At 35.3% G+C, this 24,227-nt stretch overlaps 7 protein-coding genes across 7 annotated transcripts; 2 read left to right on the plus strand and 5 right to left on the minus strand.

The window, feature by feature from the left end:
• Positions 1-41: 41 nt before the first annotated feature.
• Positions 42-3,579, plus strand: PPL_12599 (histidine triad family protein; the record flags this gene model as incomplete). Its single annotated transcript, XM_020583326.1, has 8 exons — positions 42-173; positions 1,197-1,221; positions 1,361-1,379; positions 1,785-1,915; positions 2,267-2,307; positions 2,374-3,045; positions 3,121-3,405; positions 3,469-3,579. The coding sequence occupies 8 exons, from the start codon at positions 42-44 to the stop codon at positions 3,577-3,579; spliced, it is 1,416 nt and encodes a 471-aa protein (XP_020429513.1).
• Positions 3,580-3,671: 92 nt separating this feature from the next.
• Positions 3,672-6,825, minus strand: PPL_12600 (ubiquitin system component Cue domain containing protein; the record flags this gene model as incomplete). The annotated part of the gene is made up of 2 exons (XM_020583327.1): positions 3,672-6,161; positions 6,523-6,825. The coding sequence occupies 2 exons, from the start codon at positions 6,823-6,825 to the stop codon at positions 3,672-3,674; spliced, it is 2,793 nt and encodes a 930-aa protein (XP_020429514.1).
• A 263-nt stretch (positions 6,826-7,088) lies between these two features.
• cplA (calpain-like cysteine protease) lies at positions 7,089-9,896 on the minus strand (the record flags this gene model as incomplete). The annotated part of the gene is made up of 5 exons (XM_020583328.1): positions 7,089-7,098; positions 7,625-8,729; positions 8,813-9,387; positions 9,589-9,709; positions 9,785-9,896. The coding sequence occupies 5 exons, from the start codon at positions 9,894-9,896 to the stop codon at positions 7,089-7,091; spliced, it is 1,923 nt and encodes a 640-aa protein (XP_020429515.1).
• A 994-nt stretch (positions 9,897-10,890) lies between these two features.
• Positions 10,891-11,892, minus strand: PPL_12602 (GATA-type transcription factor; the record flags this gene model as incomplete). The annotated part of the gene is made up of 1 exon (XM_020583329.1): positions 10,891-11,892. One exon carries the CDS (start codon positions 11,890-11,892, stop codon positions 10,891-10,893), a length of 1,002 nt encoding a protein of 333 aa, XP_020429516.1.
• Positions 11,893-13,397: 1,505 nt separating this feature from the next.
• Positions 13,398-17,675, minus strand: PPL_12603 (uncharacterized protein; the record flags this gene model as incomplete). Its single annotated transcript, XM_020583330.1, has 5 exons — positions 13,398-13,587; positions 13,666-13,818; positions 14,071-15,176; positions 15,714-16,058; positions 17,430-17,675. 5 exons carry the CDS (start codon positions 17,673-17,675, stop codon positions 13,398-13,400), a joined length of 2,040 nt encoding a protein of 679 aa, XP_020429517.1.
• Positions 17,676-20,342: 2,667 nt separating this feature from the next.
• PPL_12604 (uncharacterized protein) lies at positions 20,343-22,204 on the plus strand (the record flags this gene model as incomplete). The annotated part of the gene is made up of 2 exons (XM_020583331.1): positions 20,343-21,784; positions 21,859-22,204. The coding sequence occupies 2 exons, from the start codon at positions 20,343-20,345 to the stop codon at positions 22,202-22,204; spliced, it is 1,788 nt and encodes a 595-aa protein (XP_020429518.1).
• A 318-nt stretch (positions 22,205-22,522) lies between these two features.
• PPL_12605 (uncharacterized protein) lies at positions 22,523-24,112 on the minus strand (the record flags this gene model as incomplete). Its single annotated transcript, XM_020583332.1, has 5 exons — positions 22,523-22,784; positions 22,840-22,895; positions 22,981-23,548; positions 23,642-23,808; positions 23,894-24,112. 5 exons carry the CDS (start codon positions 24,110-24,112, stop codon positions 22,523-22,525), a joined length of 1,272 nt encoding a protein of 423 aa, XP_020429519.1.
• Between the last annotated feature and the right edge of the window lie 115 nt (positions 24,113-24,227).

Consider the following 24,227-nt stretch of genomic DNA (forward strand, 5'->3'; position numbering starts at 1 on the left):
ACCATACAGAGATGTACAAAAATAAAAATATATGTGGTGAAATGTCTGAGTTTGAAAATAGCCTGCTTCACTTTGAATACGTTATGATACAGTCTCACCCAGAGAATCAAGAGCATACTGTAGGAGGTGTACATCAACATTCTAGAGAAGAGGAATCCCGCCAACAATCCTCTGTACATTGATTTTTCGTTGGGTACCCATTGCATGGAATCAAATGTAGACACAAACATATATCTCACTAGAAATTAAAATTTTGTTTTATTAATAACAAAATTAAAGTGATTTGATAGTTTATAGATACTTACAAAACATTCCAAACATTAGAAAATAAAAAATAACCAATTTAAAACTATTGAATGTCTTTGATGTTATTATAGTCTGGACAGATACTATTGAAATCACTGAGAAACCAATCAGGAATACAAAGTATAATACGGCATCTGCAATTTGTACAGTTTCGGTCGAAATAAAATCTTTAATATTACTTGTTTGATTGAGAAAAAAGTCTCTTGTATTTGGCAGAAATGTTGTTGAATTACTGGCCATTTTTGTTATTTATATTATTATTTTTTTATTACAATTATTATAAAAGAGTACAATGAAAATTTTTGTTACTACTTTATCTACTATATATATTTTTGTCTGCAATTTTATCAAGAAATAAGAAATAGATTTGTATTTATTATACTTTTTTAAAAAAATAAAGTTGTATTTGTAATAATATATTTTGTATAATGTTGTTTTATATTAAATTTAATCAATGTGATTGCAGCTGACAATATATATAATTATATTAAGATTAAAATATTTTTTAATTTATTAACCATATTTAGTTTAGTTTATAAAATCAAAGTTGATGTGAGTGATCCCCCTATATCTTCAGACATTCATTTCTAACTATCATATCAGTTTGGGTACGAGTGTGTGATACATATTGATCAGGCTGCTGGTTGCTTCTGTTTATATTCACAACAAATAAACTAGTATCATTCATCAGCATCACAGTCTGTTTTTATTGATTGCAGCTTTATTGGCTTCATATATATGGGTGGTTGGTGTGTTATCACCTTCATCAAACTACTTTAATTACTGATGATTGTTTCTACTTCATTTATCTTATTTTATCTAAAAATGTGTGTGAGGAATAGGGTGTGATATATATATTTCTATTCAAATATACTTTTTTTTTTATTGAGCTTACTTTGCTTGCAAGCAGTGAAAGTAAAATTTTAATAAATGAAACAACACACAACATCACACAAACCAACATCTTATCTCGTACTATTATATATATAAACCAACTTAGAGGTTATTTAATAACTCTCATTCCATATCACAAACCAACTTCAAATTAATATAGATATGTACATATATTGGTTGTATGTTTTGGACTATTAATTTATATTAATTTTTTTACTCAATTTGTTAACCACACAAACATTAACCCCCACCTACTAATAGTATTAATATTTAATAAACCCAAAAATAAAACAAACACACACTAACAACAACAACACTTGTGATATTTAATTAATAAAACTAGTGCACCAATATATCTTTGATAGAGTGAAATTTTGATTTGATTTTACAGTTGAGAATTCTAATAATAAATTATATTAAGTCATTGGAAAAAAAGAAAAAAAAAAACATAAATAAACTTGCACAAAATCACAACCTATTATTCAAACATATAAGAACAACAATATTAATATCAACACACACACTCTCTCTCTCTCTCTAACACTCACAACAATTGGTATAATGAAAAAGATGAATATCTACAGCTTAAAGTTGACTAGATTACCATCTAATGAGAATCTTCAGGTTACACTTAATAATGACTCTTTACCATTTATAATTGGAAGAGGTATAATGGGTATTACAGATGAAGATACCAGAGTAAGCAAAAATCAATGTATGTAATATTAAGTATTGTTGTTGCTGTGTAGTAACATGTCAAATTGACAGTTGATGTTTAGAGTGCTGTTGTTGCTGTTGTTATTGTTAGAACAATTGTTCTGTAAATTCTATTCAATTCTATTTTAAAATTTAACACATTGTTTATTTTATTAAGATAATAAGAGTAACTATAACAACAACACTCTAAACATAAGTGTTGATTGGGTTGTCTTTTTATTTGCCTGTTTGTTTTTGTAAGCTTAATTAATGAAATTAGATTGATATTGATAGTTTTTATTTGATATGTTCTGTTCTATCATTAATCTGTCTGCTTGTTGTTGGTGCGTGTGTGCTTGTGTCTATTTAGGTGAAATAAAGATATCCAATAATCAATGCAAACTCTTTCATGTAAGTGTGTTGTGTGACTATATTTATCTGTCTATTTTAACCAATCAATCGTTCAATCAAATACAGAGAGGTTTAAATCCTACGTTTCTCCAATCGTTACAAAGATTTAACGAAATACAATCGAAACAACAGAATGTATCACTTAAGGAACTACTGGGTAATCAACTCGAGAAATCCGTTGGCTATCCAATTTCAGAGGATATAGTGTCATTTCTTGTACCAAATCAAGATCCAATCCAAATTCAGCTAAATGTTACTACTGATCGACCAGCACAACCTTCTGTAGATAGTGAAAACGATACGTCTGGTGTTAATTCGTCATCATCGATAACTACAACAAGTACTACATCTACAACGACTTCAACAACAACTACAACATCAAAAAGACTAAACAATGAGAATGAAATTGAAAATATTGAAGAAAAGGATATAGAGAGTGGTAGTAGCAGTCATTCAGTAAAAAAAGTAAAATCTGATGAAACCTATATAAAATCTAGTATACCCAAAGATAGCGATAACCTTAAAGGGAAATTATCAACTCCCACACCAACTTCAAATTCAGCTAAACCTAAACCTATAACTTCAATTGGTAACAGATGGAGTGATGCATTACTTCCATATTGCAAATCACCGGAGGATCATAAAGACTCGGTTGTTTACTACGATGACCAAATAGTGATCATAAGAGACTACTACCCAAAGGCAAAACATCATTATTTGGTTATGCCAAGAAGAATTGTAAGATAAAGATAATAATTTCATCCACAATTTTTCATTATAATGAAACTCATTTTTGCTATTTCTTAATATTAGATACCATCAATCAATGATTTAAAGATAACAGATATAGAGCTTTTGGAATATATGAATGAGAAATCGATTTCCTATATCCACCAGACGTTGAAATGTGATTTGTCAATGTTTATGTTGGGATTTCATGCGATTCCATCCATGAAACAACTTCATATGCATATTATCTCCAAAGATTTTGATTCTCCTTCACTCAAGAAAAAAGAACACTGGGTTTCATTTACCACAGATTTCTTTATTCCATATCCATCTCTATATAATAATCTTAAATTCAATCAAAAGATAATTGTATGTATTTGGTACTATTCCTACAAACAAACAAACTAACATTACTTTTAATAATTATAACAGATTGATAAAGAAAAATATTTAGCATTAAAATCAGATCCAATCAAATGTCCTAAATGTTCAAACGTTTTCAAAACACTTCCAAGTGTAAAAGAACATTATAAATCATGTTAATTTAAATTAATAGTAATAAAAGAAGAAAAAGACAATTGTTTTTTTAAGATTTATAAAATATTATTTAATTTATTAAAAAATATTATAATTGTTTAAGATAATGGGTAGTGTCTTTGGGTTTGGTTACTTTGTGGAAAAGATGGGTTGAAATGAGATGGCATATATTGTTGTGATTGTGGTGTGTAGTAGTTGTTTTGGTCGTTGGTGGTGGCACGGTTGTATTGTCCCTTTCCATATTGTCCAGAGAGATCGCCTGGAGCTTGTGAGTTTGGTGCAGACTGGTTGTTTGATGGGGCGGATTGGTGAGCGTTGGCGTTTTGTCCAAAGGTCTTTGAGCTAGTTGGTGAGCTGCTCAATGGTTGTTGACCTTGTTGTTGACCGAGCTTGGCTTGGAGAGATGGATCGGTGTTGTTTGGGAAGTAAGAATAGCTGTACATGTTCTTGAATTCCTCTTGCTCTGGGTAAGCTTGGGTTTGGTTTGGATGATAACGTCCCATGTTCAAGTAGTGCTTTGGAGCATAACCGTATGGTGGGAATTGGAATTGGGTGTTTTGGTTTGGATATGGGCTGTATTGCGAGTAGGCATATGGGTAACCGTATTGGTATGGGAATGGTGATTGTTGTGGAAGTGGTGGTGATTGCGAGGATGGGTGAGTCGATTGATTTTGGCCATCTTGGTGGAATTTATTGGTATTGTCTCCAGATCCGCGGAAAGTTTGCTGGTTATTGTTTTGATTATTACGCTGGAAGGATTTGTTAGTGTTGGAGGTGGTGTTGTCGTTTACTGGCGAGGTGGTACGTCCGTTGTAGGCATTTTGGTTGTAGGATTCGTAGAACTGTTGTTGACGAACTCCGAAACCATTGTCATCAAAGAATGCTGGCATCATTGGGACCATGTACGGGTATTGGTATGACATGTGCTGGAGATCGGTTTCTTGCATCATGTGTTGTGGATCCATCGATGGAATGTTTGGATTTTGGTTCATCGATTGGAATGCTTGGTATTGTTGTTGAACAGAGGCTTGAATACCAGTGTTTTGACCAACTACGTTGTGATGATGGTGAATTGGTTGTTGCGATGGTTGTTGTTGTTGTTGAACAACGGCTGGTTGTTGGTGTTGTTGCTGTTGCTTTGGTGGTTGGACAACGGCTGGTTGTTGTTGTTGTGGTTGTTGAACAGGAGCAACTGGTTGAACGACTTGGGGTTGTTGTTGTTGTGGTGGTTGAACTGGTGTTGGTGTTTGGGTGGCAGTGGTTGGTTGTGATGGATCTTTACCAAACTGAACGTCATAGTTTGGATCAAAGTTGAGAGCATCTGGCAAAGCAACTGGGGCATCAAAGATTTTACTTTGTTGTTTGGTTCCAATTGGTTGTCTAGAGGCATTTTGTTGATTCGAAGCAGATGATACAAGGGAGGGTGAAGTGGATGGTGAATCCTTTGGTTTCCAGGCATGGGTGCTACCTGGCTTTTGTCCAAAGTTGGTACGCTGTGGAGTTGGTGCACCGGTGGTGGCAGCGGCAGTAGCAATTGGTGCTTGAGCAGCTGTGGTAGCAGTGGCGGTAGTGGCAACTGGAGTTGGGGTAGCAGTTTGAGTTGGGGCTGCAGAGACAACTGGAGTTGGGGTGGCGACGGCAGCAGCTGGTGGAGCAACTGGTTGTGGGACTTGAGTGGATTGTGGAGTTGGAACTGGAGTGGCGACTGGTGCAGCAGTAACGGTTTGGGAAGCGGTAGTAGTGTTTGTAGATTCGGCAGGGGTGGTTTGAGTGGTGGCGGCGGTGGTGGTGGTTGGGGTGGAGGTGGTAGCGGCAGCAACTGGAGTTGGTTTTGGTTGAGTAACGGTATTGCTCTTATTTTGTTGTGCGGTGAGAATGGAAGCATAGGTTGGTTGACCTGAAGAAGTGGTAGCAGAGGAGTTGGTGGTTTGAGTGGCAGCGGCTGGTGTAGTGGTGGTGGTGGTGGTTGAAGTTGGATTTGGGAGTGGCAATGGTGATGGTGCTGGGGCGGCAGCTTGTGTAGATTGTTGTGATTGGTGGGCAGCAGCATTTTGTTGCTGTTGTGCAGCTTTTTGGGCTTGTTGTTGTTGCTTTTGTTGTTGGGCAGCACGCTCCTTCTCTTTCTCTTGAATCAGTGCACTCATTGATGGCATACCCTTTCCACCGATGGTTGGATGTGATGAACTATCGAGAGATGCAACTACTGAAACGGATGGAGTGTTGGTGGAAGCTGCTGGAGTTTGGTGTGTAGTGCTGGTTGAAGTAGTAGATGGATGTGCTGGTTGTTCGGAGGTTGATGTAGTTGTAGTGGTGGTGGAAGTGGCAGAGGTCGGTGGAGACGATGGTGATGGTACAGAATTGCTGTGCTGTCTTCTATTGTCTCTTTGTGGTTTATTGTTATCTCTGTGTGGTTGTGGTGAAGATGAATCTCCGTTTAACTTGCTCTTGTTGAAGTCTCTATTTTTACCGCCAGTACGGGCGTGGTCTCCATCTCTGTCGGGTCTATCTCTGTCACCTCTGTGCTCTTTCTTGATTGGTTTACCACCTTTTTGGTTGTCTTCCTTATTCTTTCTTTGTTCATCACCACCCTTATTTTTAGTCTTTATGATGTCACTCTAAACAATCGCATAAAAAAAAAATTTTAAAAAAAAAAAAAAAGAAAAGAGAAAAATTTTTTTGAAAAATTCCAAGTTAGTTTTTGACGTTAAAATAAAAAATTACACACACTAAAAAAACGATTGAATTGAAGATGGAGAGATTGGGTTGACAGGGAGAGAGGCAAGTTGAATTGAATAAAAGATGATCGATATCATTAAATTATAAATGATAGAGATCGTAGATATATGAAATTTGAGTTGATATATATTGAAAATGTTGAAGATGAACTTTTTTTTTAAAAAAAAAAAATTAAAATAAAACAAAAAAAAATTACAAATTATATTAACTTACTCTTTTCTTTACTTCTTGCCATTGACCAGATTCTTGCTTTAATACACCACCCAAGATGTAATCTATAGTAAGATTAACGTCAAATTTGCACTCTGTGAGGGCTTTGATAATATCTTCCTCTTCGGTCCAAGCAGTGACATCTCTGATAATCTTAATCTTATCTCTGTGCTCTACGTTTTGTTTGGGAGTATTATCTGTGTGTTCTTGTTGCTTGCTGGCTGCTACCTTGCCACTCTTACCAGTTGTAGCGCTACCACCTTGAGCGCCATTATTCTTTGAGGTAACTGTATCTTTTTGCACCATTTTTATATTCTTTTATTTATATGTAGTATATAGAAAATATATATAACTATAGGTTTTTATTAATATTTATTTGTGTTTGTGTTTTGTGTTTTGTTTTGTTTTTTTTTTTTTGCTGCTACTCTACTCTTCCGAAAATCCGTTCCTTTTTGTTGCTTGCCTTGCTTATTCTTTTTTGTTTTTTAAAAAAAATAAAGCAGAGTAGTAGTTTTGTAGGGAGGATATTTGAAGTGTTTTGTTTGTTTGGTTGATTTAGGTTTGTTTGATTATGTCAATCTAAAAAAACTAAAAAGTTATCTATGTGTGTTTGGTTGTGTATGTGAAGTGAAAAAAAAAACATCGAAATATATATTTTGCAAAAAAAAATTAAAATTTCAAAAATTAAATTAAAAAAAATTATTTTTAATTATTTTCATTCAGTTGCTCTCTGCCCCTTTTCAATTCAATTCTCAATTTTTTTTAAATAATTGTTTTCTTTAACTTCATCGCGAAATTTTTTTTTTAATTTTAATGAAAAATATCGTTAATAATTTTTTTTGAAAATCAACCTAATATTTGTTTGAAATGATACTATTAAAATGAATCTCTATCTTTTTAAGATTCGTCATTTATTTATAAAAAAAAAAAAATTTAGAATATCTTTTTTTTTTATAGTTATTATTTTTTTTTTTAAAGATAAAATTACAATTTTTTTTTTATTTTTTTTTATTAGTTTGTATTATTATGTTTTTTTAATTGAATTTGTTTTGATTATTATATTATATTGTTTTATTACTTTTTTAGTTATTTTTTTTTTTTTTACTCTTCTGATTCTGAACTTGAATCTTCGGATGCCTCAATCTCTTCGATTTCTATTGGAACCTCGGAGAATAGTTGAATTCTAAATGAACGATTGACACCTTTTTCAAAGGTCGATGGAATGACGGTGAGTTCGTTTGGTTGGTCTGGCTTGATGGTGACACGACAGGCAATGTCGTTTCTCTTCTCCCAGTTGTTGGTCTTGGTGAAGAGATCTTCGTTTTGGAAGGTGGAAGCTTGCACTGGTTTCTCGTGTGACTCACGTGTGATCACAATGAAACCGATACCCTCGTCGTTCAAAGTGGAGTCTTGAATCAACTGGACGACGAACGACACCTCCTCGGTTCTGTCCTTTGGCAGCTTCAAACGGAACTGTGGATTGTTAAAGAAAGATGCTCCGTTGTTTGGACTACCACCGGCACTCTTTCCGACCCAGGTTCCCTTGATCAACTCGGTCTCCTTCCAGGTGTGAGTGATGGTTGTGAAGGTTGCCTCTTGGTCGTCGGTGTACATTGTGATGTGGTAGGCACCCTCGAGTGCTTGGTCGTAGGTCGATGGGATGACGATGTAGTCACCCTTCTCCAAGGTCATGGTGCATCCGTTGTGACACGATGGTTTGAATGCCTCGGTCTTGCCGACTTGGTCGCGGAACTCGACGAGACGCTTACCGATGTCGGCGGTCTGCTTGAGCACATAGAATCCAATCGATTTCTCGTTGTCGTCCTGTGAGAGAAGCACGCATGCTCTTGCCTTCTTGGTGAGGTGGATGGCGTATTGTGGGTTCTTGGTCCAGTGGAGTACGTTGATGTCTCCTCCACCATTGATTTGCGATGTCCAGAGACCTTCGATAGTGACTTCCTTCCACTGACACGATTCATCCTTTGGCAATGGATACAACTCTATATTGGCAATCTGTGGAGAGTCGACATTCAACTTGTAGGATCCAGCGAATCCGAATGTCTCTGCATAAGGAACGATACAATATTGTCCAACTTCCAATTCAATTTGACAATCGACTGCAGTTGCTGCAATTGGACAAATGAAATTGTCTACCTTCTTAATATCATTGACTGTATCTAAAATAACTTTCTTACTTCCACCATAGAATGCTATTATTATTGTTGTTAGTTAGTTAATTATTCAATGGTCTTTCTTTCTTTTTTTTTTTTTTTTTTAGTTGTTAATAACTTACGGTCATAGTTGATAACAAAGAAACTAACACGTTGGTCAGTTCCTTCTGGTTGACGAAGTTTGAGAGTGAGTGGAGTGTTTTCATTTTTGACGGTGAGTAGATATTGAACACATTTGATCCAGTGTGGATTGCTAGTGAGACTACCGACACTGTTTTCGGTGGTCCATTGACCGTCCAAAATGATACCTTTGAGTACTTCCTTGGGTGGCTCGTTCTTGGTGAATTTGATTTCCAAGCAGATTTCGGGTGGATCCTTTGGCTTCTTGGCCGAGACACTGGCGGAACGAGTACGTTGCTTTGGTGAATCTTCATTTGGCTCACCTTCAGAGGTGGTGTCTTTCTCTTGAGCGTTTTCATCTGGAGTTCCAGCTGGTGCCGATGGATCTGGTGATGTTGCAGTACGTGGACGTCTGGTCTTCTTTGAGGTTGTCAATGGATACCACTTGGCTTCGCCACCGGTGGCACCGAGCAACTCTGAAATTGGCAATACAATTCTACCGGTAATCTTGTCTTTAAAGAAAAGATTCTTCTTCCATGCTTCGATTTCTACCTCTGAGTTTGGTGATGATACACGGCTAGATTAATTGATTTATTATTAATTAAAAAAAAAAAAAAGTTAATAATTTATTTTTATTTTTTTGTAAAATGAGTTTTGTGTGTTGGGCTGCAATTTGTGTGGGAGTGTGTGGTTGTCATGATCTAATCAGATCATCCTTATTAAATGTAATTTGATTTTTGATATTTTGTGTGATATTTTTTATTTAGTTATAACTTACAATTCAAAAACATCAACAAAAGTGTGATTCGAAAGTGCTTTACTCTTAATCTCAGTCTTCTTTTGGGCCAATTCACATTTGGCAAAAAGGAAATGTGTTTGACATCCTTTAACTTCTTTAACTATTTAATTTTGATTATCATTGGGTCAATTCATGAACTATTACATCTATTTAAGTGAAATCCAAATTTACTTACTCTTTACTTCGACTGTTCCAAAAATATTCTTATCTTTAATATTTACAGCTGGAGCTTCACCGGTAACTGGAGATCCAGTGGTAGTTGTAGTGGTGGTTGTTGTTTCTGACATTATTTATTTATTATTATTATTATTTGTGTGAAAAGAAAAAATGTGCAAAAAAAATAAACTATAGTTCTATGAAAATTTATACAAATGATTAATAATATTTAACAGATATATCAACAATGAATGATTTGATTTGGTTTGGTTTTTTTTTAACCAAATGTGTTGTGTTAAGGAAAATAAATAAATAAATAAATAAAATAAATAAATGATGATGAGCGGTGATGATTTGAAAAAACAAACAAACTTAAGTTTAACTTAAAGTAGATTGGTGGGGAATGAATGGATATGATTGAAAAGAATGATGAGTTTTAAAAAAAAAAATAAAAATAAAAATAAAAAAAGTTTTTCTTGCTTTGCTTGTTGCAATAATTTTAATTTAAATAAAAAAAAAATGAAAAGCAACTGAACATTGGGTATAAAATTATCATAAAAAAGTTATGAATTTGAGTGTGGTTTTCATTCAGTTTTTTTTTTCAAATAAAATTTTGTTATTCGATTTTTTAAATGAAAAACCAAAAATTAAAAGAATTTTTTTGGCGACTTGCTATAAAATTTTACACCTTACAAAAAGGTGATGATATCAAAAGAAAAAAAAAATGAAAAATAATTTCAACTACTACTAAGTATAATCTTGTGACAAACAAAACAAAAAAAAAAAAAAAATCCAAATATATGAAAATGACCCAAAATCAAAACAAATCTGATAATCAGAATTATAGATATATTTTATTTTAATCAAAACAAGAAGTAAAGTAATCAATTCATTTTTTGTTTTTTACAATATAATAGACAATTAAGCCTTTTTATTTTTTCGGGTAATGTAAGTCGTTTAAATAATTTCTTTTTCTATTTTTTTTTGTTTTTGTTTTTTTTTATAAATATATAATTAATAGATATTTTACAGTGTAATATTATACATTGAAATTTGTTTGTTGATTGAAGTTGATTAACTTATTATTATTATTATTATTTAGCTTAGTATTTGGTTTTTTTTTCTTTACATTTTTAATTTCTTATTTGGTAACACATTTGATGTGTTGGTATCTTTTGATGTTCTAATGCATTTATTACCGCTTTGTCTGCAAGGAACTGTTGGTTGTAGGCTTTGTTGTTGTTGTTGCTGTAGTTGTGTTTGTTGAGGTGGTTGTTGTTGTGCTTGTTGGGGATGAACTGATGTAAAGTATTGCTTCGAATCCATAAAATTGGTGTTTTGAAATTGTTGGATGTTGTTTTCCGATGGTTCTTCTTTGTTAAGAATATTATTCAAGATTAGCATCTTTCTGGCTTCTCTCTCCTTTCTTAGCTTCAACCCACACGCATTGCATAGATCTTGACCCTTTTCGCCCTTACGCCATTCCGGTGTCTCAGTGGCTTTGCAAATAGCACATCTTTCAGGTCTCTTGCTTCTCGGTCGCCCAATTGGATTCTTGGCAACCTTTTTAATTGGATAATAAAAATCGAATAGCTGTTGTTGATGATGTTGCTGTTTGATCTGTGCGGATTTCAATGTAGGCGATATCGATGGAGATATGGAAGGAGAGGACTTGGATAATTGAAGCGGTGTCTTATGCCTTGGAATTTGAGATTGAATTACACTTGTGGATTTTGAGAGTGCAATGGCCACTGGTTGATTAAGAGAGGTACCAAGATTCTTTGTTCTATCGATTGGCAGATGAATCGGTGGTAATTGTATAGATGGAATTGATGCCGCAAATGTAGGTGAATTGAAAAAATAGGAATTTGAGGATAAAATATTTGGAGATGTTGAACTTCCTTTCATGAAAGGTGACACTGGTTGGATCATTGGAGATGTAGGTACTTGTGGTTGTAATGGCGGTGATGGTTGTACAAATAATAAGTTTGGAGAGATTGGGTAGTTACATAAATTATTATGATGATGATAACTATTTAGATTTGGGCTTATTGAAGTGGGAACGGTGCAAGAAGTGGCACCGATTGAGCAATTGCTCGATGATAAAGAAGGTGATGATTGTTTCATTATATATAGCTATTATTGGTAATATTTTAGCTATCTTTCATTACTCAAAAAAAATATTAATATTATTATTTATTTATAAAAAAAAAAAGTTGGATATAAATTGATTGATTGATTGATTGATGGATAATAATAATATTAAAGTTTTAAATATAATTATAAAATAAATAAAATATGTTTTAAAAAGATTTTAGTTAATAAATTAATTAATACCAAAAAATATATTATTATATTTGTATTAAAAAGAAAAATAAGAATTTGTAATTTTATAACTTTTAGTCTTTTTTTTTTTTCAGGAAGGATTGTTGTATTTTTTGGGAAAAGAAAAAAATATAAACAATTAAGATTGAATGATTTTATAATGTTTATCCAGTATGATATAGGAGGATTTCTAGTGGAGACTTAGATAGACCTGAGGTTGTCGCTATTTGTATTTCAACCATTATTTTATTGATACCATTATTGCTTAATAAGGTACTTCTAAAAAACGGTTTATATATTTATATGCTTGTTCTTGTTAGTGTGAAGCAGCACAGTGTACTTGTGGGGTGAAAGTAACTACCACGATTTTCCATAAAGGTCAAGAACAGAATTTGGATCTCCACTATGATTTTTCAGTTAGTTATTTATTTTTTTTATTTATTTGTATTGTTTTGTTTTGTCTATTTTCTATTTGGTATATACACTCTAGTAGTCGAGTTTCACCCTCGCAACCTTAAAGAAAGTAACTCTGTCATGACCCACCCTTTGGTGGTGCATACGGTGAGTTTTACTTTTGAAATTAAAATAATTTATTGAAAAAATGAAAATGAAATAATTTATTAAAGTTGTTTTAATTACTAAATCTGGAAGTGATTGTAGATTCCCAAAAATAAAATAAAAAAATGAAAATAACAAAAAAAAAAAGTCGAGTTGACATCAGAACAAAAAAAAAAATCATTCATTTCCCACACAGATTTTGTTGAAATTAATATATTTCAAGGGGGGTTTCTCCGTATGTATATATGGTTTTTAATGAATTTCAGATGTTTCAATTGAAAAACAAAAAAAAAAAAAAAAGAGTGGTGTCTTTTTGCTTGAAAGAGAGCGAATTTTGCAGAAGAGGCAAAATGAAATATGGAGAAGAAAAAAACAAACCACTTAAATCAATCTTAATGGAAGTTATGTATTTAAAATTTTTATAAATAACCGAATAACTATCCAATGGCTGTCACTGGTGGAGTGGAGGGACTATGGGTATCAGCTGATCTTGAGATGCCTGTGAATGAACCAATGTGTGAGTTGTGTTGTCAATTCAATCTAAACTGAAGAATCTACATTTGATCTAGATGTTGTTGTTGTTGTTGTTGTTGTTGTTTTAAAGAATGATGTTTTATTTTTTGGAATTATCTATTTCGCCACATATTTTGCTATATTTCACCATACCAATAGTACCATATTTATCAATTTACAAGAATATTAGAATTCTAATGTTCTACCAAAAAAAGGCGAGTCACCAAATACCCCCTCTATTCACCAATTTCACCAACACCATTACTACTATTACTATTGCTATTGTTGTTGCTGTTGTTATTGTTATTGTTACTACTAATAATACCTCCACCACTGACACCATATTTCTTTGATGTCAATTGTGATTTTGAGAGGAGTGGATACACTGTGTCTTCAATGAACTTTAAAAGCTGAGAATAACCTTGTCTAAAGATGGAAAGGAAATTTGATTAAAATTTAACCAGTTACAAAGCAATCTAGATCCAACAAGACTTTTCAACTTACGGTTTTTGGTGTGATAGCATTTTACAGTAATTCTCATAGATGTTGGGGATCTTTTTCAATGTCTTTGAGATCAGAGCTGGATTTAATAAAACTGTACCAATGACTAGCACCCATTCGTTACATCCTGCATTTGTTAATTCTTGAAGAAGGAAACTATAAAAAAAGATTATATTTAAAGATTTAAAAAGAGATTTTAAATTAATTAGTTATCGATGTGTGAAGATACATATTACATTTTTTGAAAAAATATAAATATAAATAAATGTAATCTTTTTTGAGAAATGAAAAGGTTTTTGTTTGAATGATGTCAACAGTGTTTTGTTTTTCGTTTCGTTTTTTTTTTTTGATATATATAGTAATGACTCGAATCAGATTTGTTAAATTAATTTAGTGGTTGATACTTACTATAGATCGTCCATTGAGGAATCAATACTATCTTGAAGGAATGAAGGGTCGTTAACATCGAAATTGGTGAATGAGGGAGCAACCATAAACTGGTGTGATTTGAATGAGTATATGGCGGTTGTGCTTGAAGGCATTGTTGATGTTGAGTTTGAAAGACTGTTGATTGATTCCGTGCTTGTTGAACTAACCAAACCCTGTTGTCCTGCATAATGATGATGATGATGATGTTCGCTTGGTGCCATTTGTATTCTCGATTTGAGAAGTTCAATCATTTCATCTCTGGTGATCGAAGATGAATTGTCATCGGATTCCAACTTCAACTCTGAAACAGCGGTACCGCTGCTACTGTTCATTCCAATTCCGGTTGGAGTGGATTCATTGTTGTTGTTGCTGTTACTATACATTTTCTCTCTTTCATTTATCGATCCACTATTTTTTAGTGTACTACTGTTATTTACAATGGAAACTGGTGATGGAATTGCTGTTGTTGAACTTGTTACCGATCCATTGGAGGACGGGCTTGGTGCCGGTGAGAAAGTGGATAGCACAGCAGCCGGTGAAAATGGAGCGATCTGATCCACTGGAAGATTTATATAAAACTGTACATGTATTGAGTTGAGTGCCATATCCAACTCCTCGGCAGTTCTCAAAATGGTAGAACGTTTTTCACTGGCCAAAAAGTGTGATATCTCCATATTGACTTTGCGCGAGAACAACAGGAAGTTTCTCAGTAGCTTTGATTTCAATAGCTTGCTGGCATAGGAACTTAGGATTTGGAGCTTCTCTTGTTCCAATTTACTGTGAATGGTCGGTGAGAGATTCTCGTCCTCTGGCTCCATGAAACGAACGAGATCACCCGCAAGATCCATATTGTCGAAATCCAAAACAATCTCTAGCATATCGAGTGCACACCGCTGACTGAATTCATTGCTCTCCAGATTTTGAAGGATCTTCAAGTACGATGCTGCAATCTCGATCTTTCCGCCGGCCAAGCAACGCTGGTATAGCGCCACCGGGTCGCCAACGTGTGAAAACAAATCTGGCCAGTGTGTGGCATCTATTTTACGAGCGCAACACATTGCCACCTCTGGAAACTGTGGAAAATACTTTAGGAAATTAACAACTTGGTCTATTTTACTGGTGGAATGTGTCTCGTGAAGAAGCAACTCCAATGAGTGTGTAAAGTGTGGAATGGTATGGAACCGACTACTCAGACTCCACGCCTTCTCAATGCCACCGCGCTCCAACAGATGTTTGAGAATCGAGTGGAGGAATGGGTGTGTTTTGATGTGTAGATCGTAGCAAGGATACTGAGAGCAAGAACTATAGGCAATACCCTGTGACAGTCCAACAATGACACCGAGCTCACTCAAGAATCCCACTGGATACACCTCATTGTCAAACGACAACGAACGATTGTGATGAAGAGTTCGTGTCGAGTGTATCTCCTCGCTTGAGAATGGAAACCATACTTGAATGCCATGCAATCCGTAACCCCAGAGAGTGTTTCCCACTAGTTCCCTGTCCCTATAGATATTGGTGAACCAATACTGTTCAATATTGTTTGACAAATCAATGTGTGCTGCATTCTCTGCGTTCGAAAGGATAAGTCGTCCATTGGTATGGAGCAATAGACAATATACATTATTGGAACGACTATAACTTCTTGGTGATTGTAATGGTGGTATCTCTTGTTGTTGTTGTTGTTGATTCATCGTTGGTGAATTTACATTGCTATTGCCAGAGGGTGGAACCTGGATGGGTGGAAGCAATGAGAGTGAAAGGGGTGTGGATGGAATGGCCATGGAAAGTACATGGAGTGTATAGAGATCGATTCCAGGTCGATCCTGTCGCTCTACCACTCGGTAGAGATAAAAGAATGATTCACTTGTCAGCAGTGCAAGATGTGCGTCGTTACAATCGATGAGGGCGGGCGTCTGACTCGACGGAATCAGCGATTGATGAAGTAGACTAGAGTTGTCGAGATGCTGTTTTGGATAGATGAGAAACTCGCACTTTCCCTGCGACGAGTAATTCGCAATGATTGCTGTATGTTTGTACCAAGTGAGTGCTAGTGATTGTATTGCCTGCTCCTGGTTGCGATCGCCAAACATCTTCCAACGCTTCGACAGCGAATTATACAAAATGATACCACGACGTCCAGCCACTGCAAACTGTGAGCGATCTCGCGACAGTGCAATATGTTTAATTGGCCAATTGTCGTTGAGATACGCCGATGGAATCTGCAAGTGTTTCCAACGAATATCGCCCAGTTCCTTACCCTTGTAGTTCAATAGCATCAGACGATCCTCTGTTTGTAGGATGATTCGCTCCGAGTAATTTAAATTGGTATTTGCCGCCAAACTTGATTTCAAGAAAGTGAGTTGGAGAAACTCGCCAACCTCATTGCCGTTCGACAGCAGAATAAGATGATATCCCTCGGGACCCCAACTCAGTGAGAGAACACCCTCTCTGCACGGTTCAGAGTATCTACTGCAACCGCCGCCGGAATCGCTCATCTGCGGAATGGTACACGTTAGTTTGCAGCCGTAGACCGACCAGATGCACAGTCCACGATTTCGCCAGCCCACAGCCAAGCAGTTTCCATCGCTTGTCCACGCCATATAGGATATCGGACCGATCTCATCGGCTGTAACCTCACGAAACTGGAACAAAGAGAATGTTCTTAGCAATTGGCAAGTCTGTGCGGACTTGGCGTCACCCCCCACCAGAACCGGTGCCGGCAGTTTGTAGATGGCGACCTCGCCATTCTCCAAACCGACTGCAGCCAGTCGATGTCGCACGTTAAGCGCCACCGCCACACTTCCGGAGCGCGCCAGCCAGTAGCCGCGCAGTCTGTCCTTCGAATGCTTCCTCAGTATCGCCGAAGAACCATCGGCAAACACCAGTCCAAAGATTGGGAAGCTCGGTGTGTAGTGCACGGACTGCACCACCAACGCGCTACTAGAGATATCGCCGTCAAACGGAACGACATCAAGCGAGAACTGACTGATTAACTCACCGGTCCAACTGGATCGCACGAGATAACCTTCTCTTGTGAATATAAATATGTAATCGGTATTGCCAGTGATGCAAATCGCACCCATAATACTTGCTCTAAACGACGAAGAGAACTTCAAGACGACACGTCGCTTATCGTGTTGCAGATGCGCCGAATGATGATCCTTGTGAAAGCGTAACTGTAAAACATCTGTCAAATCTCTTTCCACTAAATAAACTAATATAAATCCTGTTGATGTCTATAAAGACAATGTGCATAACAATTTGTGATTAATTGACTTGTTGTTCATTACTCTTCTTCTCTGATCAAACACTATTCTATTTTATTTACTACATACTACAACTGCAATGGCAGAGGAATCTGGACACCACGATATCGATTGATTTCTACCAAACTTATTGATGGAATCTTCCGAGCGAATGACATATCCCAAGTGAATACGGTGTTGATCGCCCGACCAAATGGAGATCGATGAAATCGAGAGTAGTGCAATCAGTGATCCATCGGCATTGTGAGAAACATCAATAAAAGTCTCATTGATCCCACTGCTAAACACCTTTGGCCATCCAAAAGCAAAATACATAGTTTATGTTTTTTAAATAAATAAAAAAACAAAAAAAAAAAAACAAAAACACTCTTTACTTTTTCTATACTACTACTTCTCTTCTTCTTTCCTTCCTTTTTATTTATTTATTTCTCTACTAAAAACATATATGACTTTAATACAAATCAAATAAACAATAATCTGAAAAATAAAAATCTGGCATAATAATATAAAAAAAACCAAATTGATGAAACTATTTTTAAAACTAATGTTGGCAATATTAAAAAAAAAAAAAATGATATCACTTAAAGTTACTTGTGTAGTTGCACCGCTTGCAAAAAAACAGCTCATAAACAAATAAAGTTGTTTAACTATGTTATATTCTAACTATCTCAGTAGTAACAAATATATATATACATATTAAAATATGAAGTTCATAAACTTCTTCTTGATGTGTTGACAAAGAAGAAGTTTTTGGTTTGCAAACAAACTTAAAAGCTAAAGTGGAATAATATTTAACAACAATCAAAGTTTGTTTTGTTTTTTAAAAAAAAAAACAGCACACCAACATAGAAGAAAAAAAAAAAAAAAGAAGTTTGTTATTGTTTTAAATTAAATTATGCATGATGTTGAATGTTAGCATGGTTTTGAAAATTGTAAAAAAAAAACTCCAAACACCAAAAACACATTTTTTTTTAATTATTTATTTATTCAAAAATTAATTTTTTTTTTAAATTTGTGTGACAATACCCGCCACATAACAATATTGAAAAAAGAAAAAAAAAACAACAACAACAACCAAAAAAATTAAATAAAAAAAAAATTGTAATTTTTTTTTTTTCAATAAATAAAATTTGTCGCTCACATAAATATGTTTTTTTCCTCCCCACATTAATTTTCTACACCATATAATTTTTTTTTGCAAACTATAACTTTCTTCACCTATTAGAATAATTATTAATAAATATTTCAGAGGCTTTCGTACGATTACACCGAAGAGCTCATCTTTCTCACGTTCTCTACTATCTATCTATATATAATTCATCGATAGTTCTCTAATTTTATTTAATTAACGAGAAGTGAGAGCAAATACAAGCTCAACAAATAATAAACAAATAATAACAGTTATAATTTATACAGCGGTATCTCAAGATCAAAGCACCTCTAGCTTGTCAAAAAGAAAACCAGCGGCATTAATTCGAGCCACTTCACAGGTATCGTATTAAATTTATTTTTTTTATGCGCACCAACATACTGTTTTTTACGGCGTCATATAAATTCACAAATTTTGTGTGGAAGACTAAAAAAATTTTGTCTTTTTTTTTTGCAATTGTTTAATTTCAATCGAATTTTTTTATTATTTTAAAAATTGTTTTGACAAGATGAATGAGATCGATATTATTTATTTACACCGATGGATGGATGGTGACAAAAAAGGAGTTGTTTTGTTTTTTTTTTTGTTTTTTTTTGACGTTGATATCAATACCACTTCCACTTCTCATTCTTTATTCATTTCCCACAAACATCAACAACTTTAACTTAACTTTGATTTTTGTCAACATGTGCATAAAATATGAAGAATTTATATTAATTTAAAAAATCTTTTTTTATCTTTAAAAAACAAAAAATAAAATGTAGAATCAGCAATCTGAAAAAGGAAATCATCTAACAACAACGGTTGATTTCGAATCTTTTTTTAAAATATCATCAGATTGTTGCCAACGAGTTTTGTTTTAAATTTTAAAATTTGGGAGGGTTCTCTTTTTTTTTTTTTTCAGTTCATCGCTATTATTGGTTTGGTCCAAATTACTTGTTTGATTATCTAACGTACGTTACCAAAAATCAAGGGATTTCTAGAATTCCCTAGGTAATTCCGGCGCGATGAGTGGAATAAGTAGATCTGGCAGTCGTATATCGTTTCGTCCGCGTCCAATCGATGTTACCAAGCCGCTTCCCATTGTGCGCACAGAGATCGACGACGATGACTCACAGCGTATGGTTCCTCTGATGCCAACCGGTATGGAGAGTAACGAAGAAGGCGAGCTTCATATCCAGGAGATCATCCAGGCATCGATGAAGAAGCGTACTGACGACCTGCCAGAGATTCCGATCCCCGTCGTCAAGATCGTCGACAACTACGACACCGCCGACAATCCACATCCTTTCGCCATGGGCACTACCTATGCGCTCTACAAGCTACTCAACGATGACGAACTCGACCAGACCGTCGAGTACGATATGGACAGTGAGGACGAGGCATTTGTAGGCAGCATCAATCAAGGCGCGTCGGCGACGTCGCCACCAATGAACGGCGGGACCGCAACTTTGTCGGCGTCGACGTCCGCGTCGTCCAAGCGTCAAATACTGTCGATCGACCGATTCGAATCGATCATTGACAAGTTTGAAAAGGAACAGTATTACTTTGGCCAGTGTGATCTCGCTAAGGCTGAACAGATATGCAAGGGTTTGAAGCCGTCAGTAGTCGCCGCGCTGCACAACCACTGGCTGGAGAAGCGAAAGGGCAAGTCGACTTTGATTCGTCGTTTGCTTCGACAACCGGATCGCGAAGATCCCTCACCCTACAAAGCATTCCGTGCGCGTGAAGTCGAGCAGAAGCAAAAGAAGGCGCGTAAGAACGATGCCGCTTCGCTAGTCAAGATGAACTCGCTGCGTCAGGAGTTCGAGCGAGCCAGAACCCTGTTGGAGATGATCAAGAAGCGTGAGAAACTCAAGAAAGACTACATGGCTGTCATCACAGATCTTCACTCCAAGCTAAGAGAACTCGCTGAAATCAAGCTTACCGAACCGGTCGAAGTCGAACTTCCGCCACCTTCCTCCACAATCAAACACAAGAAACACAAGTCAGCGGATCTACACAAAGATGGCTCCTCTGCCAATATTGCCATCGACGAATCGGTTTCACCCGCTGTGCCAGTCCCACACAACTATCCGGGTCCGGCATTCATCAACAAAGAACAACAACCGCTCATTCTCGGCAACGGAAAGGCGCGCCAAGAAGGATATCGCCACTTCATTGTCAAGCCAGGACAGTTCCCCTCACCAACACTTGAGAAGCTGTATGGCGGTGCTGCATCGCCATCACTCAAGATGGATCAGTCACTCGACGACACCACTCAACAGGAGCTGGAGGAGCAGATGAAGCGCGAGAAACTCGAGGCGCAAAAAGCACTGGAACTTGAAGAGGCAGCCAACAAATACTACAACTCACTGCCCACACCGACATCCGCTGAATACTACAACGACGATGACGAAGAAGATGAAGAAACCGACGATGAATCAGTAGCTACTGCTACTGCTACTGCTGCTGGCGGTGCCGCGTCTATCAAGTATAACCCTCGTACTCGCAGTGGAAGACAACGTGCCACTGGCGGAAAGGCAGCACCTACAACGACTGTCAACAACCCATATCACTCTGCAAGCTACTCAACCAGTATACAACCAAAGATGAATGCCGATGGCAAACCGATCTATCCCTCGGTGAATCAAGGCTATATCTTTGTCAGTCCCAACCTCCCACCGATTCTGGGTCGTGCTCGTATCGGTCGATACGGCGGTACCTACATCGACTTTGTTCCAGTGGACAAGCAGACCAGAATCAACTTTTTAAATCATCTCAAACATCAACAACAAGAGCAAGAGAAACAGAAAGAATTAGAAAGAAAAGAACAACTTAAGCAACATTTGGATTTATTTAATAACATCGATTATATAATTGATAATAATTATGGTTTAAACTATAATAATAATAATGACGATAATAATGATAATAATAATAACAATAGTAATAATAGTAATAATAACAATAATGATAATAACAACTCTTATCAATCATCTATAAATTTATTAGATAGAGTAGATATAGAAATGAATGATTTTATCGAGGATATCGATAATAATAATAATAGTAATATAAACAATAATATTTCAAACAATAATAATATATCATTACAAAATTCACCTATTTCAACATCAACAATTGACAATTTAAACACAACACCAACATCAACAACAACTGTAGATAATAACAAAAATAATCAAACACCACCAACAAATTTTGACAATGATGACCGATCTAGTAACAAAAGAAAATTGGATATGATCAATGAGAATAATGATAAAATAACAAAGTATGTATCAAAATAATAAACATTATTAAAATATATTATAAGCATTTACTAATAATGATATGTTATAAAAATAGAATAACAGATTTTCAAAACTTGATAAACAAACAACAACAACAACAACAACAACATTTAAATGGTGGAAGTAGTAGCAGTAGTAATGGAGGTAGTGGAAGTTATCATCACCAGAACGGAACAACGACAACTTTACACAACAATGGAGACAGTGTCAGTAGTCTGGTAAACAATGCCTCTCCGCTGGCACAAAAGAAACTAAAGACGACAACAAGTCCATTGAACTCACCGAACGGTCACCATCATCTCACCCCAAACAAACAACTGAAAAAACAACTGTCTTCACCCCCTCAAGCCAACCATATAGATCAATATTTAGTTAAAAAGACTGCACATACTCCATCATAGAGTCAATACATGTCGACCACCACCCCGAGTTGAGGCTCCAACAACAACAACAACAACACTATTATGTAAACTAAATAATAAAACATCATCAAATATATAGTGTTATCACATAGTACTACTTATCCTATTTATAAAGAAAACAATATCGATTGTCTAGCCTATCAATCTATCAATCTATCAGTATATTCACCATCGTTTTTGAAATCTCTCGATCATCTTTTAACTATTAATAAACAAAACTAATTATCTATTTTTCATATTTTTGTACAAAAAAAAAAACAAAACAAGCTAATTTGTTTATTTGTTTAATATATATTTCTATTTATCCATATCCATTGCATCTTCATCCGGTTCTTCTTCTTCCTCCTCCTCTTCCTCTTCTTCCTCGATGTTACCGAGCTCTGAAAGTAATGGTTTCAATATTTTCAAATGTCCAAGAGCAAAGAGAACCTCATCTTTATTGTAGTGAAGTGTTATCTTTCTCTGATTTTCTGTTTTGAACATCGCTTCCAGTGTCATTAAACCCGTTGAGGTAACACTACTCAAAACATCATAAAATTCATTCCTATTACATTGCATTCTTGTTAATATACATATATCTTTTCCACCAATATAGTTCAAATTACTATACATACTTATTTACAGGATCAATATATATTGATTTACAATTCAAACTATAGGTTTTAAACAACTAGAAAGAAGGAAAGAAAACAAAGAAAAAAGTTAGCAATCAAACTGAATAGCAATATAATAGCAATGAATCATTACTAACTTACATCTCCAAATATAGTACTATGTATAGATGAAGCGGTAGAAAGTGATGAAATAACTATGAGTTGACCGTGAAGTGGAAGGTTTTTGATTTTCGTTGTATTTTGCTGACCGAAAATGTTGTCGATAACGTCCATCATGTCGTCCAATGAGATGATGTATTCGTCTTCCTCGAGATCCTCTTTATTCTGTTTGAGATAATCGACCTGCTTGACCGATATCAGTTGCCTACATATGTCCAATGCCTTTCTGATGTCACCATTGTTGACCTCCACCTGCTTGGCCAAGTAGAGTAGTGCTTCGTCTTCACACACCGAAGGATCGGTAATACTTTCTATTCTTCCATAGATGATATGGTAGATCTGGTCACGATTGTACGGTGCAAAGTGCACTAGTGTTGGTTCGCGACCACTGCTCGAGAGTCTGGGCAATGAGCGCTGCACCAAATCCAGTGCGTTGGCAATTCCCACCAGTATCATTTTCGATTGTTTTTCGAATGGCCATTCGAATATCCTATATAGATCGGCATTTGTCTTTGATATCAATTGATCGACTTCATCTAAAACTACACACCTATATATATATATTTATTTGTTGGCAAATAACTTGTCAATAATAGTTTTCCAAGCTTTTCCAAAACTGAACATTAACGAAATTTCCACATACATCATTTTATTTGAGGTTTCGTCAAAGAATATGGATTCCAGCTGCTTGATGACATCACTAACACTTATAGTCACCTTCTTTGTTTTGGTAAGCTGTTGGTATATATTGAAATATGCTTCTTTTGCATCTTTAAATCCCATACAATTAATATAAACAACTTTACATTTCTTTGGAAAATATTAAACACAATATTAATATTAACTTTGAAATGAATATGATAAATCTATTATTAGCATTATTATTATTATATACTTTTGAAGATCTTAATGAAATTTCAGTGAGTAAAGAGGTAACTGTTAAACTCTTTCCAGTGCCTGGTTGTCCACATATATATAGAGCGGATCCTTTCTTACTATCGATTGAATTACTGAGAAACCTCTTGATTGTCTGTGTCTCGCTATCTCTTGAGATGACCTGTGCAGCGCCATTCAAAGAGAATGTCTCCGATAGGCCTTTTAGTAGATCTTGCATATCTATTATACACACTTAATGATAAATAAACTATTCTTAAACTAAAATAATAAAACAACTATTTAATATAGCTATTTATTAATCATCGTTGTTTTTATTTAACAAAAGACAAATA

Source organism: Heterostelium album, assembly GCF_000004825.1.
Source record: "Heterostelium album PN500 unplaced genomic scaffold PPL_scaffold10, whole genome shotgun sequence".
NCBI lineage: Eukaryota > Evosea > Eumycetozoa > Acytosteliales > Acytosteliaceae > Heterostelium > Heterostelium album.